General features: G+C 51.4%; 1 protein-coding gene and 2 non-coding genes across 3 annotated transcripts; 2 read left to right on the top strand and 1 right to left on the bottom strand.

Moving 5' to 3' along the window:
* Window positions 1–2,907: 2,907 nt before the first annotated feature.
* LOC129148017 (ral guanine nucleotide dissociation stimulator-like) lies at window positions 2,908–5,830 on the top strand. Its single transcript, XM_054712254.1, has 6 exons — window positions 2,908–2,958; window positions 3,145–3,192; window positions 4,084–4,277; window positions 4,917–4,976; window positions 5,104–5,297; window positions 5,549–5,830. Exons 1-6 carry the CDS (start codon window positions 2,908–2,910, stop codon window positions 5,749–5,751), a joined length of 750 nt encoding a protein of 249 aa, XP_054568229.1. The 3' UTR covers window positions 5,752–5,830.
* Window positions 5,831–11,234: 5,404 nt separating this feature from the next.
* On the bottom strand, window positions 11,235–11,308 carry TRNAN-GUU (transfer RNA asparagine (anticodon GUU)). Its single transcript has one exon. It is a non-coding gene; the product is annotated as a tRNA-Asn (tRNA).
* A 2,113-nt stretch (window positions 11,309–13,421) lies between these two features.
* Window positions 13,422–13,493, top strand: TRNAE-UUC (transfer RNA glutamic acid (anticodon UUC)). The gene has a single exon. It is a non-coding gene; the product is annotated as a tRNA-Glu (tRNA).
* The last annotated feature ends 2,365 nt before the right edge of the window (window positions 13,494–15,858 follow it).

Here is a 15,858-nt window from a genome sequence, read left to right as displayed (position 1 = left end):
GGAGTCTGGAATGTCTCTAGAGGGAGCTCTCACACTCTGAGCAAGAAGAGCCGACCTGGCATCTCTACCGGAAAGGTGCTTCTACTGGACTCCCGGGTAACGGGAAGGAAGATTTTCTTCTAGCCCAGCAACAAGCCCAGCCAAGGAGAAAAGTGCTGTGCAGCCAACCAACAGCCATTGTCACCCTGAACTCTTACTTTCCTCCAATGAACTTCCACTTTTCTAATGATGTCTTTGACCCACCTCCTTCCTATGAAAGACTTGCATTAAAAAATATATTTTTCAATTACTTAGCCTCTGTGTATTTGTGTTTTTCAATTTTTTTTTTGTAATGGGTTTCTACTTTCATACTATTGTGGTCAGAAAAGATTCTTTTGATATGCTTTCAATCTTCTTGAATTTATTGAGACTTGTTTTGTGGCCTAACATGTGGTCTATCCTGGGAAAGGTTCCATGTGCACTTGAAAAGCATATATATTGTGCTTGCTTTGGGGTGAAATGCTCTGAAAATATAAATTAAACCCATCTCGTCTAATCTGTCATTTAAGGCCACTGTTTCCTGTTGTTGTTTTTTTAATATACTTTTATTTTTTACAGAGAAGAAGCGAGAGGGATAGAGTGTTATGAACATCGATCAGCTGCCTCCTGCACGCCCCCTACTGGGGATGTGCCCCGCAACCAAGGGACATGCCCTTGACTAGAACCGAACCTGGGACCCTTCAGTCCACAGGCCAATGCTCTATCCACTGAGCCAAACCAGGTAGGGGTCCTTTTTAATTTTCTGTCTGGAAGATCTACCCATTGTTGTCAGTGGGTTGTTAAAGTCCCCTGCTATGATGGTATTACTGTTGATCTCTCTCTTTATACCCATCAATATTTGCTTTATATATTTAGGTGCTCCTGTGGTGGGTGCATAAATGTTTATAGGTGTTATATCCTTTTTTTAAAAAAAACATATTTTTATTGATTTCAGAGAGGAATAGAGAGAGGAATATTAATGATGAGAGAGAATCACCAATTGGCTGCCTTCTGCATGCCCCACACTGGGGACTGAGCCCACATCCGGGCATATGCCCTGACTGGGAATCGAACTGTGACCTTCCAATTCACAGGTCAATGCTCCACCACTAAACCACGCCGACTGGGCTCTTTTTCCATCTCTTAACCTTGATTCTGTGTGTGCCTTTTGATCTGAAGTGGGTCTTTTGTAGACAGCATATATATGGGTTTTCTTTTGGAGAAGGCGAATTTGTTAAATTTAAAAGGTCAATATTGTAGGCACAAGCAGCCATGCACTGCCCTCTGTTGGCCAGGTAAGACGTGGCATAGGAGCTATGGGGTGCATGGATCTATCTGTCAACACTAAAAGCCCACACCAGACTGAGACCTCTTCCCAGGCTTGCTGTTAGACCAGAATAAATTCTGTAAGAGTCAGTGTTTTGGGGGTGCCTTCTAGTAGAAGTCATTGCCCTGTCATTTCACACTAGAAAAACATAGGCCACATCCCAAGTTCTGTAGTTCAGAGAGTGTGCATTGAGCTCCTGAATCCGGCCTTGGGTTCTAGGACAGTCCTTGTCTGAGGAGAGGCCTGGTCAGGGAACACTGGAGTGCACTCCTCTCCACAGCTACCCAGGGTGGAGGAGGCTCGGCCCCTTTTATGCTGAATCTATGCTTACGCAATTCCGAATCTCACCCTCACTGGATACTTGGGAAACTGAGGCCCATAGAGATCCAGGGACTAGCCAGGGTACCTAACAGGCACAGTCCAGAGCAGGGGTCCTCAAACTTTTTAATCAGGGGACCAGTTCACTGTCCCTCAGACCGTTGGAGGGCCGGACTATAGTTTTAAAAAAACTATGAACAAATTCCTATGCACACTGCACATACCTTATTTTGAAGTAAAAAAACAAAACGGCAAAAACACCCGCATGTGGCCCACGGGCCGTAGTTTGAGGACACCTGGTCCAGAGGTCAGGAGTGTTCCGACCTCCTAGGCAAGGTTTTAACCTCTCCCATAAGATTGGTTTGGAAATTAGAAATCCTAACATATTGGGAAGCTCTTGCCTATTTCTGCCTATGTGGGGACTGATTTTTCTGGGATCCAGTAAATGAGTACTGGCCCTGCGTCTCTCTCTCTCTCTCTCTCTCTCTCTCTCTCTCTCTCTCTCTCTCTCGATATATTGACTATGGGAGGGATACTAAGAGGAGCATACACAGAGGAGGTGACAGCAGAAAGAAAATACAGATTGGAGTCACTTCCTATACATGATAGCACTCCTCCAACTTTATACATATCTTTCCACATGTGCCTGGACATTATTATTTCTAAGAAGTACATACTGGAATAATATCATTGTGCGGGCAGGAGACAGACAGGCCCTGACAGTCACAATGGCTCATCCAGGATCAAGAAGGGGACTCAGGGAAGGGGCTCACAGGAAGTGAGGTCACTTCCCTAAAGAACTTAGAACCCCCGTTACCAGGCAGCCACATTCTAGCCACAGCCCAACAGCCAGTTCACTTGGCAAGAGACACTTGATAGTTGAAGATGTCCTCTTGCTGGTTCTCCAGTTCTCGGGGCTCTTGCTTCCGGAGACCCCGCAGTGGGAGTTTTTCTAAACTCTGGAGACGTTGGTTTAACCCTCATCCCCGGCGTCTCTGGCCATTCTCCAGGCGATCCCCTCAGGTAACCTGTCAGCCCAGTTGAGGCCGGGCCCCCTCTGGGAGCCGTCCCTGGGCAGCCCCAGCCCCTCCTCTTCATGTGGGGGAAGAGGGACCTGAAGGGAGGACCCCTGGGCAGGAACAGGTTGCAGGGCGGGGCATCTCCTAGTGACGCTGTCATGATCACGGCCAGCACAGGGCTGGCAGGGTGGAGAGGGGCTTTCTGAGGGCCTTTCATCTGTGCCAATGAGAGCCCTAGGCCCTCAGGCCGTCACATCTTTCCTGTCCTTCGTGGAGGTGTGAGTACAATGTGGTGTGTGTGTCTGGAGTGGGAAGAACCACAGGGTCTGCGAAGCACAGACCGGGCTCTGAGGCCTTCCGCCTGGCGGCGGGGCACTGTCTTTACAGAGCGCCCCACAGGAGGTCAGACCAGAGGTCAGACAGGAGGTCAGACCGGAGCTGACTGAGGGGGTTCTCCCGCAGGAGGCACAGGGGCCCCACGCTGCCAAAGGAGTGCAGCTCGGTCTCAAGGTGAGTGCAGAGACCCCAGTAGTCAAAGGGCCCGGGTTCCAGAAGCCACCCCGCTACTCCCCTGAGCCCCTCCCTAGAGTCCTGCTCCCAAAGGAATCTGGGTTTCCCTCTTCTCCCCCAACCCACCCTCCCTGTCCATCCCCTCCTGGCCAGGAGCAAAGTCACTGTCTGCATGTTTGTAGGAATATCATTTCACCTCATGTTCAGTCAAGAGGATTTCTGCATTTTTCTACAGATTTTCCTGTTTTAACACCCATCCCCAAGTGTCCATGTTGGCCTGACAATCCTTATACTCCTTCTCCCAGTCTTACCCATCATCACGATTAGTAGGGATGCTTGTCCCCAAAGAGACATGGGGCTCAGGGTACCATAATTGTTGCTTTGCAATTTTCGGCCCCGGAGGAATGCATCCCTGTGGTTCCTCCAGGTCAGGAGCTGGGGTCTCCCAGGGCTGTATATCATACTCCCAGGGGGACCGGTTACCATGGCAATCCAGCCCTTCACTGCTGTGGAACCTGGAGGTGATCCCCTTCTGTTGCCATGTCAACGATGCTGCCCTGAACATCTCACATGCCCTAATCTCCTGACCCCTCCCACCCCATGAAAAGCCTGTGTGTTCTCATCTGACCATGGGCTGCTTTGTCAGAAATCCCAGGATGACACTGTTAATACAGGGACGTGCTGTCCATCCTCAGCCAGCAAAATATGACCTAAGTTACTGATGTGCTTCATCATTCCCCTCCTCCAATTCTACTTTTCATGCCAAGAACATTTTCTCTCCTGCCCCCAGTCACTGAGGGCTTGGGGGTTCGGTCTGAGCTGCAGCTGCCAACCCACCTGGTGGTCCGTGATGCTGTTTTGACTGCATGTCCCTCCTCTGTCCCACCCCAGGGGCAAGAAGCATCAACCGGGAGCACAAATAAAGCCTGTGTGGTGCAGACCGCCCGGGCACACCGGCTGGGCAAGCTGGTGGAGCACCTGGTGCCTGCCGTCCTGGGCAGGGACCCCGCCTTCGTCCCCACCTTTCTCTGGAACTACAGAACTTTGGCCACCTCCCAGCAGGTGTTGGACCTACTATTGACAAGGTGAGCACCTGCCCCTCCACAGCGCAGTGGTCATCCGGGCACTTGCTAGCTGTGAGTCTTCAGGTCACGCATCTCCTTTGGTCTGTGTGCTCCTCTGAATAACGAGCGGGGTGAACCCAGGAGCAAACTCATAGGATAATTATAGAAACCTGGTGGGGTCCTCCCTGTAACGTGCAACGTGCTCTCTGGGTGCCTGGCCACTGGAGAGGGCTGCAGGGGTGGGGGGATGGGGGGTGGGGGCAGGCAGTGGTTGTGCTAATTGGTCATTTTCTCTTCCTCATGACGAAGCCTCTGCCTCATCCCTCACTTTCCTCGGGGCCTTGGGCTGAGCTGTTTTCTCATTTGAAAAGGAGATTGGAGATTTCATTAGGGTTCTCTGTCCTGGGTGAAGCCAGAGCAGGAATCCCAGGGGGGAGCAGCCGGCTAACTGAGATGCCTGTGATGGGGCTCGTTCATTCAGCAAATGTATCGGCAGGTGCAGGCATGTTCTAGGCACTGACCACAATCCAGCGCACAGAGCAGACCCCAACCCTATTTCCAGAACTTCCTTGTAGTCAGGAGTGAGACAGTCACCCTAGACTTCACAGGCAGGTAGCGTCCACAGGGCAGTCGATGTGACGTCCTCCTGGCCTCCTCTAGGTATGGCTGCATCTTCCCCTATGCTGAAGAGGATGGTGGGCCTGTGGACCAGCAGAAAAAGTGAGTGGGCTTTGGATCAGAACCGTGAGGGGCGTATAGGGACCCCAGGCTCCCACAGGGATACTCTGGAGGTTAGTGTGGAAGGAAAGGCCAGGCCTCAGACTCTGGGGCCCATGTCTCTCCCCAGGGCCATCATCTCCATCCTGGGCATGTGGCTGGACCAGTACCCTGAGGATTTCTTCCAGCCCCCAGAATTTCCCTGCCTGGTGATGCTGCTGGCCTACCTCGACCTCAATTTTCCAGGCTCAGACCTGGAGCGCCAGGCCCAGCTGCTCCTTTCAGAGCTGGAGCGCCGTGAGCCCGCAGAGGCAGAGGCAGAGGGTGAGGAGGACTCGGGGTGGGTGATGTGGGCGCGTGGGGAGGAGATGGGGCTCGGCCACACAGAGAAGAGCTGTTAGAGGCCAGGGGCAGAGCCGGCGCAGATCACCATCCCCATGGCCTGCAGTCCGGGAAGACTTCCTGGGGTGGGCTCTTGAGCGGGGACTCCATCGATGGGTAGGACAGAGTTTCTGTCTCTAGAAGGCACACCGAGGCAGTCATGGTGACAACATGTTCTCTTCTGGGATCCACAGAACCAGCTCCAGAGCAAGAGCAAAAAAGACCTCAAGAGGCAACGCCGCCTCCAGTGGCCTCTCCAGAGCCAGAGCAGGCTCCGGCACAGCCTTCCCTGACCTCCAAGAGGCAGAAGAGCCACCTGCAGCTCCTGCGAGGCCTGTGGTCCCCGGTCCTGGGCCGCAGCGTGGCAGCTGCCACGGCAGAGAGGGCTTCCCCTTGACATGCAGTTTTTAAATATCTGTGTTTATCTTACATATGCCTAGAATTTTAATGTAGTTTTGTATAATATTCAGTTAAAATAAAATATTTTTAAATAAAATCTAATAATATATTAATAAAAATAAAATTTAATTTAAATAAAATATTTGTCTATGATCCTTCAAAATGTAACTTCAGCAGCATTAAGTACATTCACAATTCTTTTAAAAAAATATATATTTTATTGATTTTTTACAGAGAGGAAGAGAGAGGGATAGAGAGCTAGAAACATCGATGAGAGAGAACATCGATCAGCTGCCTCTGCACACTCCCCACTGGGGATGTGCCTGCAACATGCCCCTGACAGGAACCGAACCTGGGACCCTTCAGTCCACAGGCCGACACTCTATCCACTGAGCCAAATTGGTCAGGGCTCACAATTCTTTATGACCATCACATCATATCACAATCACTCTCCAGTTCCAGAACATTCTCATCCAGGACAAACCCAGGACCTGTCACTCCTCATCCTCCCTACTTGATCCCTGTCAATCACTGATCTCTTTCTTTCTTTTTTTAAAATATGTATTTTTATTGATTTCAGAGAGGAAGGGAGAGGGAGAGAGAGATAGAAACATCAATGATGAGAGAGAATCATTGATTAGCTGCCTCCTGCTTGCCCCCTACTGGGGATCGAGCCTGCAACCTGGGCATATACCCTGACTGGGAATCAAACCGTGACCTCCTGGTTCATGGGTTGATGGTCAACCACTGAGCCACACTGGCCTGGCTAAATTTTATTTTAAATTACAGTTTATATTTGCCTGCCCAGGTTCTATGTTGGTTTGACCAGCTGGTGGCCTTGTTAAATTGGAGGGTTAAAATGATCATGAGTAAAAAGGGATAAAAAAAAATAAGCTGAGCCCTAGCTGGTTTGGCTCAGTGGATAGAGCGTCAGCCTGCGGACTGAAGGGTCCTGGGTTCGATTCTGGTTAAGGGCACATGCCTGGGTTGTGAGCTTGATCCCCAGGAGGGGGCGTGTGGGAGGCAGCCAATCAATGATTCTCTCTCATTGATATTTCTTTCTCTCCCTCTCCCTCCCTCTCTGAAGTCAATAAATAAATATGCTGGGGGGAAAAATGGTCATTGTAAAAGTTAGAAAATACCTGTGATTCCCCCCACCCCTCCATAAAACCAAAATTTACTCTCTCTTTCTTATTGATGAATACTTAGTTAATTTATGAGGATCCACTGTGTTACAGGACCTTTTCCAGACATTTTCCTTCCATGATTCTGCTGACCCTCAAGGCACTGTTTAGAGTAATTTTTACCATTTCTTTTAAAGTTGAGGAAACTGGGAGGGAGAAAAGTAAGGTTATTTTAAAAAACCACACAGATAATAAGTAGCAAGACCTGGATTCTGTCCCAGGTGTGTCTCACTTCTAATCCAGGCTTTTATCTGTGATGATACACACACCTCACAGTTTCTTGTGAGGATTAAATGAAATAAAGCATGTGGAACATTTAACACAGTCCCTGATACACAGCAAGTCCCCAATAATGTTTGCTTCTTTTAAAAAAAATATATTTTTATAGATTCCAGAGAGAGGGAGATGGAAACATCAATGATGAGAGAGAATCATTGATTGACTGCCTCCCACATGCCCCCTCCTGGGGATCGAGCCTGCAACTAGGGCATGTGCCCTTGACCAGAATCGAACCCAGGACCCTTCAGTCCACAGGCTGATGCTCTGTCCACTGAACCAAACTGGCTAGGGCTTCCTTCCTTCCTTCCTTCCTTCCTTCCTTCCTTCCTTCCTTCCTTCCTTTTCTTCTTCTTCTTCTTCTTCTTCTTCTTCTTCTTCTTCTTCTTCTTCTTCTTCCTCTTCTTCTTCTTCTTCTCCCTTTTTACTCATGATCATTTTATCCCTCTAATTTAACAAGACAACTAGCTGGTCAAACCCACATAGAACCCAGGATAAATTTATAAGCCAATTTGTAATGAAATGTACTTTTATGATATTTTCAGAGAACATGACATTGTTTTCCCTGTGATTCTTTTGCCTACAGAATGTTTTTCATGTTCTTAATCCTGAAATGCAGGATTTGGGACAGTTGTAGTAATCCTATAGATGCCCACTAGAGGACAGAAGAAAGGCAACATCAGAGAAGACATATTCAGGGACCAGTTGTCCTTGGTTCCAGGATAGAGCATAGACCTTCCTATTATGGGAAACTCAGACACCAGAGCCTGAAAATTGTTTTGATTCAGTTAAATAATGGATCAAAAATCTCTCCCAAAGTTGTTTTGTTTTGTTTTGTTTGCCTTTCAAAGGTAGTAAGGGGACAATTTTCATTTTATCATTTTGTATTTATACTTCTATTTTGGGTCTCATGTAATTTTGCATTTTTTTCATTTGTTTTCATGCTCGGCATCAAACACCACTATATGTAAAACTTTTGAAGGCTGGTGTGTGAGAAGCTCATTGGAATGACACTAAGTCTGCCTTTTCCCCTCAGGATTATTGTTAGTTCTTGGTAAGAAACAAGAGACTGAGAAGCTGGGGAAGAGGGCAGCTGCTAAGTCAGAAAAAACAGAAACACTAAGTAATCTCATGGACCTGGACAGAAAAAAAAAAAAAAAAAAAGAAGAGGAAGAGGAACAGAAAGGAGGAGGAGGAGAGGAAAAGAAGGATCGGGAGGAGCAGGAGAAGCGAAGAAGGAGGAGAAAGACAGGTGGTTGTTTTTTCCAGGGAGTATTAATCCATTATGTGAATATACAACGGTCTGTATATCACTTCTCTGTTGATGGACATGTGGGTTTTATCCAGTTTTCCTGGTACAAATCACATTGCTGTGAACTTTCTTAAAGAACCCTTTTTGGATATATGCATTTATTTTTCTTGGTAAGTAAGTAGAAGGGATATTACCAGGTAACAGGGCAGGTATATTTTTAAATATGGGAGCTGCCAAATATTTGGAAAATGGTGGTGCTCAAGTACAGTTTAATCAATATCACATTGTAAGCTCAGACATACTCAGTCCTGGGATTGAGAGAAAAAACAACTTTAAAAAATCTATTTTTCTAGGGTATGTGTCTTCACCTTCTTTCAAATTCTTTTTTAAAAAAAAATATATTTTATTGATTTCTTACAGAGAGGAAGGGAGAGGGATAGATAGCTAGAAACATCAACCAGCTGCCTCCTGCACACCCCCTACTTGGGATGTGCCCACAACCAATGTACATGCCCTTGACCAGAATCGAACCTGGGACCTTTCAGTCCACAGACCAACGCTCTATCCACTGAGCCAAACCAGTTTCGGCCTCTTTCAAATTCTTAGTGGCATCTATCAAGATGGCTGTGGTCTCACCAAGTGTCACCACTGTCCTATTCAGCTCCGGCAGTGGAGTCAAAGAGATACTCCAGGGCCACCACTCCAGTCTCAGACTCAGCTCTGTACCATTTAAAATGATTTCTTGTGCTTGCTTTCCATCCCTCCATTGTCTGGCCTGGATTGTACCGGGCCTGTTAGCTGGTCATGGTCACAGACTCTGTCCATGGCTCTAGAGCAGCCCAGGCAGGAACCCAAAGGGCCCATTTTGGCCAGAGAATAGCAAAGAGATCCCCTTTGCCAAGAGGACACCAGAGAAGCGCTGAGACCAATGGGCTTGCGTGGAAAGAGCGCACAGGTCAGGTGCAACGGAACAGAGAGGAGGGAGGGCAGGGAGAACAGTTGCATGGTTCCTGGGTCCATTCGAGGCACCCGGTCATTGGTCAAGAGCCCAGAGCACTGACCGCTGGCACCACGGAAAGGGCCCCTATGGCGTGGGTTACAGCCCTGGAGGGGTGGTGTCCACACTGCTGAGAGCCAACTCAAGAGCCAGGTCCCAAGAAGGTAAATTATGACAATGTCTGGCACCCAATGAAAGAATGCCAGGCGTGCACAGAGGCAGGAAGGATGACCCACATTGAGGAGAATAATCAGTGTATTGAAACCGAACCATAACTGACTCGTTGCTGACATTAGCAGAGAGGATTTTAATACGATTATGATGGGTGTTATTATGTCTGAAGAATTCATTAGAAACTTGGAACATACTAGTATATGAATGTCCAGAGTCAAACTTTATAGATGAAAACAATAATGTCTGAGAAAATAAATTCACTATATAGAATTTATAGATTAGACATTGCAGAAAAAGGATTGGGGAACATAAAGCCATGAACGATTGAAAATATAAAAAATGAAACAGAATCCAAAAAATTTTTTAAATCAGTGAGTGATAGGGCAACTTTAAAAGGCCTAATAAATGAGTAATGGATTCCCTGAAAAGACTGGGGGTGAAGAGACAATTTTGAAAAAACAATGACAGAAACCTTTCCCATCATGATAAACATTATAAACCCACCAATCCAAGGAGCCAAATGAACACAATGAGCGAGCACGAGAAACAGAAAGAAAACCACATCTAGTAGTCACATAATTAAATTGCTCAAATCCATTGAAAGAGCAAAAATCTCCCAAGCTGCCAAAGGAGAGAGACATGCCACATACTGAAAAAAAAAAAAAAAAAGTCAGATTTCTCATCAGAAACAGTGCAAGTGAGAAGATGGTGGAGCAGCAGTTTTAAAGGACTGGGGGGAGGGGGGGGGCAGGTCAAAGTAGCATTCTATGCCTCCCGCAGAAGTCTTTCAAAAATGAAGGTGAATGATGACATTTACAGAAACATAAATGCTGAGAGACTTCACCACCAGCAAACCCACACCACAAGCAATGTGCTTCCAGGAAGAGGGACAACTGATACCAGATAGAAATCTGGGTGTACAGGAAGGGATGAAGGACGACAGAAATGGTACCTGCACGGGAAAATATATAAGATGTAAGATGTCTGTCATATTATTTACATCTCTTTAAGAACGTGGGATGGACACAACAACAGTAATAACGATGGATTTCGGGGCTTATAGCATATGCCAAGTGCAATGCATGACGACCACAGCATAAGGGCAGGCAGGAGGGAAATGGGAGAGGTACTCTACCACTTGAAGGCAGACTGCGGTAAGTGACAGGTGTGTGCTCTAGAGCCTAAAGCAGCCGCTGAAATAACAAAGGAGAGAGTGATATATAGTAAGTCAACAAAAGAAGAGAAATTGGAGTCCTATAGAAAGCACGTAAACCCTGCGTTAGAGCAACTAACTGCTCTTCTGGGACTCCACCCTATAAAATGCTTGAACAAGTGGTTGGATATTTGTGCAAGACTTTTAAACCCACATTAATTTGAAAAGTATATGAAAAGTGTTCAAAACACACTACTACAATGTCTGCTGGATTTCCCTTGACCTGTTTTATGCCCCTGAGTTTGGCAGGTTTGGCAGGTCCCCCTGTAGTGCAGGAGGCGCAGAACACAAGAGGTTAGTGGAGACCTCTTCCCAGTAATGGTTGAAAGAGCATGTGCTGAGAAAGAGGTGCAAAGGTTTGGCTTCTTTTCAAGAGTAAGAAGGACGTCCCTGGGTGGGCTCGAACCACCAACCTTTCGGTTAACAGCCGAACGCGCTAACCGATTGCGCCACAGAGACCTACAGGGGCCTACGTCTCCATGTAGTAGAGATCAAGTCCTTAGTGACCGCTAGGTAGAGCCACATCCCTGTTACTGGACAGAGGACCGTGTAGACTCCAAAACCTCGGAAAACCCTAGAGGGGCGGCGGGGGCAAGAGGTGGAGTTCACGCTGCACGTTGGTCGCGTTTGAAACGCGGGCACTGGGTGATGCCGAAGGCAGTGGGCAGCCGAGTGGCCTCCCTGGCCTTGCTCTACTCTCTCCTTAGATGTCAGCGCCCCAGAGACGCCCGGAACCGGGACTCCCTGGGCCTGAGCCGAGTGGGGCCCAAAAGCAGCTGAACGACCCGTGGGCTCCAGTGATGACGCTTCTCGTTTGCTTCGGCTGCAACCGACCTCACGGAGGCTGCAGGGCACTTACCTGGCGGGGGACACACCTTCCCCTGAGGTGGTGCCCAGAGCAAAGCGCCGGTCTGTGGCCCCCAGATAAGGAAGGGGCGCCGCCTGCGGGGGTTTGGACCTGTGTGTAAAAGCTGAATTCCAGGCACCACGGAGGTTCCTGCCGTGACTCGGATTCGAGCCGAGGTTGCTGCGGCCACAACGCAGAGTACTAACCACTATACGATCACGGCGCGCCACACCCGCAGCGCCACTCCGCGCTCTTGCTCCATGAGCTTTGACGTAAAACCATTCCATTGACTGCGCTTTGTTCCTGAACAACCGCAGGCATCTCCTCTTTCCTGCTCATTCTGTTCCCCTCCCTTCCCCTCAATTCCGACGATAAAACAAAACAGACTCCTCCTCCTCCTCCCCGCAATTCTCATCTCCCCAAATCCGGCCCAAGCCTCTGCCCCCGGTCCCCGTCCCCATCTCCCCCGCACTTTCCCGCCTCCTCGCGTTTGCCACGGCGACCCCAGCCTCCCCACTCTTTCCAGCTCCCGTCGCACCGACCGCTGCGGAGCGAGGGCAGTGCCAGCGGCGCAGACTTGGGGGCCACTTTCTGCGGCTTCCCTGGCATTTCCCCGTCGCCCGGGGAAGCCGGATAAAGTGGCCCCCGAGTCTGCTCAGCAGGCTCTACGCAAACACGGGTGACGTTCGGGAAGGAGCAAGAGGACCCAGCCCTCTGCCTGGCTGGCCCTCGCGGGGTTGATTTCGAGGACAGAACCAAAGGGAAGGCCTAATGGTAGAAAGCCCCACGATCTCGAGACGAGTCTCAAATCCCACGTCCAAGTGAGCCGCCCCCCCCCCCCCCCCCCCCCCCCCCCCCCCCCCCCGCGCCCTGATCAGGCAAGTCCTGAGACCAGGAGCTGCAGGGACTGTGCACCCGGCTGGTTCTCAATCGGGGCGATTTAGTCACCTCTTCTCCCCCCCCCCGTCCCCTCCCCCATCTCCTCCCCCAATGCACACCAAGCCCTCGCTGTGACTCTAGTGCTCGTCTGGAGTGGTCGCGCCTGGGGGAAGGGGCGAGAGTTTCCCGCCGGCATCTAGTCCGCAGAGTAACTCAACACCCAGCAACCCATCCCTCGTGCAGACCCAGCTCGGCACACCGGACCGACGAGAGAACACCCGCCTCCTTGGATGTGGGGAAGCTCCGGCGACCGAGAGAACTTCAGGTGGTTTCTGGCCAGAGCATCCGAACGGATGGACTTTCCATCAACCAAGCGGGGGAAATGCGGGGCGGCAGGTGGCGGCAGGTCCGGGGCGCAGAGCCTCCCTTGAAAGCGTGTTCCACCCCGCTATTCGGGTCCCGCACCCCGCAGAGTGCCTTCTGAGGTTGGGGATCCCGGGGTCTCACCCTGGGCGCCTCTCCTCTCGCCTCCTCCCGACCACTTGGTCCACTGACGCGCCCAGGCGACCTTCTCTCCACGCGGGGCCGCCTCGCAAAGGCGCGCTCCCGGGCGGTGCGGAGGGGCGGCGGGGGCAGGACAACTCGCTCCCGGACCGTGGACGTGGCGGGCTGCGCGGGCGCTCGGTGGGCGGTCTGCGGGCTTCCCGGGTGCAGAGGGCAGGAAAGAAACGTGGCCCCTGGAAGCATTCCTGGGAGGATGGGTGACGCGCCCCTCTCCACCCCTCAGCGCGCAGGAGAACCGTCACTCTCTTCCGAACTGCAGGGGCAATCGGAGCACTTACCGAGTCCCTGGTGGTCTAGTGGCTAGGATTCGGCGCTTTCACCGCCGCGGCCCGGGTTCGATTCCCGGTCAGGGAACTTCTTTTGCGCCGTCTGACATCTGTCCTCCCGCAGGAATCTGCTTCATCTCCACACGTGCGGTGTCGTGTGCTCCTCGCACCGAGTGAGTCTTCAGCTCCCGCAGAAGGGACACGGGGGCGCGCGCGGCGCTTCTCGGGGCTCACGGGTCTTGCTTTTCTCTACGGCAGCCGCCCTCCCGCACCAGGGGCTTCAGAGGGCTCCTCGGCCTCCCGCTCAGGCTTACGGGGCCGGCCGTGAGGAGGTCGCATCCCGGGGGGCTGCACCCGAGCCCACGCTGCTGGCGGGGCACCCGCCGAGCCGGCTCGGCCCGCATCACTGAGAGGGGGGCGGGTGGGTGCGCGCCCCGGAGACGCGCCGGGCGGCTGGGCCTCCCCAGCTCGGTCGCACACAAAGGTTTGCTCGGCTTCGGAAGAGGGGCCGCCGCCAGGGGGGACTGTCCGTCTGTCTGTCAAGCCGGGCAGGGAGGTGACAATGGAAAACGCTGGTTGCCGTTTGCCGCCGTGAGCAGCGGGGGGAGGAGGAATCAGCACCAGCTCCAAACCGCCGGACCGGGGTCCAGGCCCACGAGGACGGTTGCCTTTAAACCCGTGGGCTCTTCCAGGTGCGGGCACGGCGCCCCTTTCCCTCCGAAGACCGGCTGGATAAACGCGGTGTCCTCTGGCCCGGGGGGGAGCGAGCAGACGGTGGGTGACGGGACCCGCCGCAGAGCCGCAGAGGGAGCAGCAGGTGACCGCGCCGTGGCTGCGGGTCGCTGGGTCCGGCGCCGCTGCTGCCGGGCGGAGGGGGAGGGGTCTCCCGTGTGCGTTTGCGGGGCCGGGGTGGCGGCCCTGAGGGTACGGAGGAGGGATCGGAGGCTGCGCGGTGCTGGAGGCGCTCACACTTACCTGGCGGGGAGACACGTGATCACGAAGGCGCTTCTCCCGGGGAGGCTCGGCCGTGCACCCAGGGGCTGGTGAGCCCCACGAGCTCTCCCCTGGCCTCCCCGGTTCCCGGTGCCACACTGCGCCGCTCCGGCCCCACAGCGTGCGGGTTCGCCCCTCCCAGCGCTTCACCATCTCCCAGGCTCCCCCATTTCCTGACCCAAGTGTGCGGACCCCTCCGCCTCCTGCGCCGCGCCTCCTCCTGTTTTGTTCTGGGATCCAGAATGGGGATTGGCACGTGAACCGCGTCCAGCACGGCCAGGGATGAACCTGAGGAGGGGCGGTGGAGGATTTCCAAGGCTCTCTGTCTCACCTGGGCCCAGGGACAGTTACTTCCACCTGAACAAGGTTGTGCATGTGGCCTGGCTTCTCTCATTACACCAGTCCTCCAAACCACCTGGAGAGCCCGGACTAACACCCTCCTAGGGCACCGTGCCATGGCCAAAGCTACAGTGTCTCAGGACAAATGGGCATAAACATTGGACCAGACTCATGCCCCTGCCCCAAGGAGATCACCTCTCTGGTTGACACAGGTATGAAAAACAATCCTAATAGAATGTGATGAGTTCTACAGTTGACCTTGACCATAAGCATGGAGAACATGAGCCCATTGGGGATCACACACAAGGCTCTCTTTAGGATGTGATTCCTAAATCCTACCAGAAAATGAGTAAGTATATGTCTATCCACTTCATCCTAATCTTTAATGTACCGTGGAATGGCGGGAAGCACTGTGAGATTAAACAGAGGTTGGAGAATTCAAGGGAGATTAGGTCCACCTCAGAGGCCATGGTCAGTCGACTTGTACCAGCAATGGCCTTGGAAGTGGGGCCTCCCACCGAGCGGGAAGCAGCTCCTCCTTTCGGGAGATCAGGACTGTGGTCTCCACAGCAGCCGTTTACGCTTTCAAATGACACTTTTTAACAAACTGGCCTCACTTTCCAGGGTCCTTTCCTAAGTTTCACAGCCGACTTTGAAACTGGAGGTTTTTACATTTTTGATTGCTGTTAACATTAGATGCGATGGACCTCACCTCAGAATTTGAACAATTATATTTTAACAAAACAAAAAAAATAGTTTTAGAGTAAGGACTATGTGCTGGAACTGCTAGGGACTAGAGATCAGTGAAGCTAAAATAAGAGTTTTTCCTCCCTAATTTGGAATACGGTCATACGGGGACAACGACGTGATGGGGTTCCCATAGTACACGTGGGCTTAGGGGACAGGCAGCATACAGGGGAAAGAGCACATTTCTTTATGGGGAAGTGGTCTGTGTCCACGTCCAAGGAGGATCCCTAGAGAGAAGTTCAGAATTCTAGTCTGTTGAGATATATCACATTAAACAGGAAGGTGAGGGACTGGAAGATATTCAGGCAGAGGGAAGCATTAGGAAAATGGACGAGTCAGGAGGCAGTAAGACATGTTGGACGGGGTGGCAGGTA

The sequence above is a fragment of the Eptesicus fuscus genome, chromosome 22 (assembly GCF_027574615.1).
Source record: "Eptesicus fuscus isolate TK198812 chromosome 22, DD_ASM_mEF_20220401, whole genome shotgun sequence".
NCBI lineage: Eukaryota > Metazoa > Chordata > Mammalia > Chiroptera > Vespertilionidae > Eptesicus > Eptesicus fuscus.
The sequence above is the reverse complement of the archived record's forward strand: the minus strand, read 5'-3'. Positions and strand labels throughout refer to the sequence as shown.

Coding starts and splice junctions, on each gene's coding strand:
- LOC129148017 (XM_054712254.1), top strand. CDS start 2,908: ATGAGAGCCCTAGGCCCTCAGGCCGTCACATCTTTCCTGTCCTTCGTG. Junction 3,193..4,083: donor GAGTGCAGCTCGGTCTCAAG/GTGAGTGCAGAG, acceptor GTCCCACCCCAG/GGGCAAGAAGCATCAACCGG. Junction 5,298..5,548: donor CGCAGAGGCAGAGGCAGAGG/GTGAGGAGGACT, acceptor TGGGATCCACAG/AACCAGCTCCAGAGCAAGAG.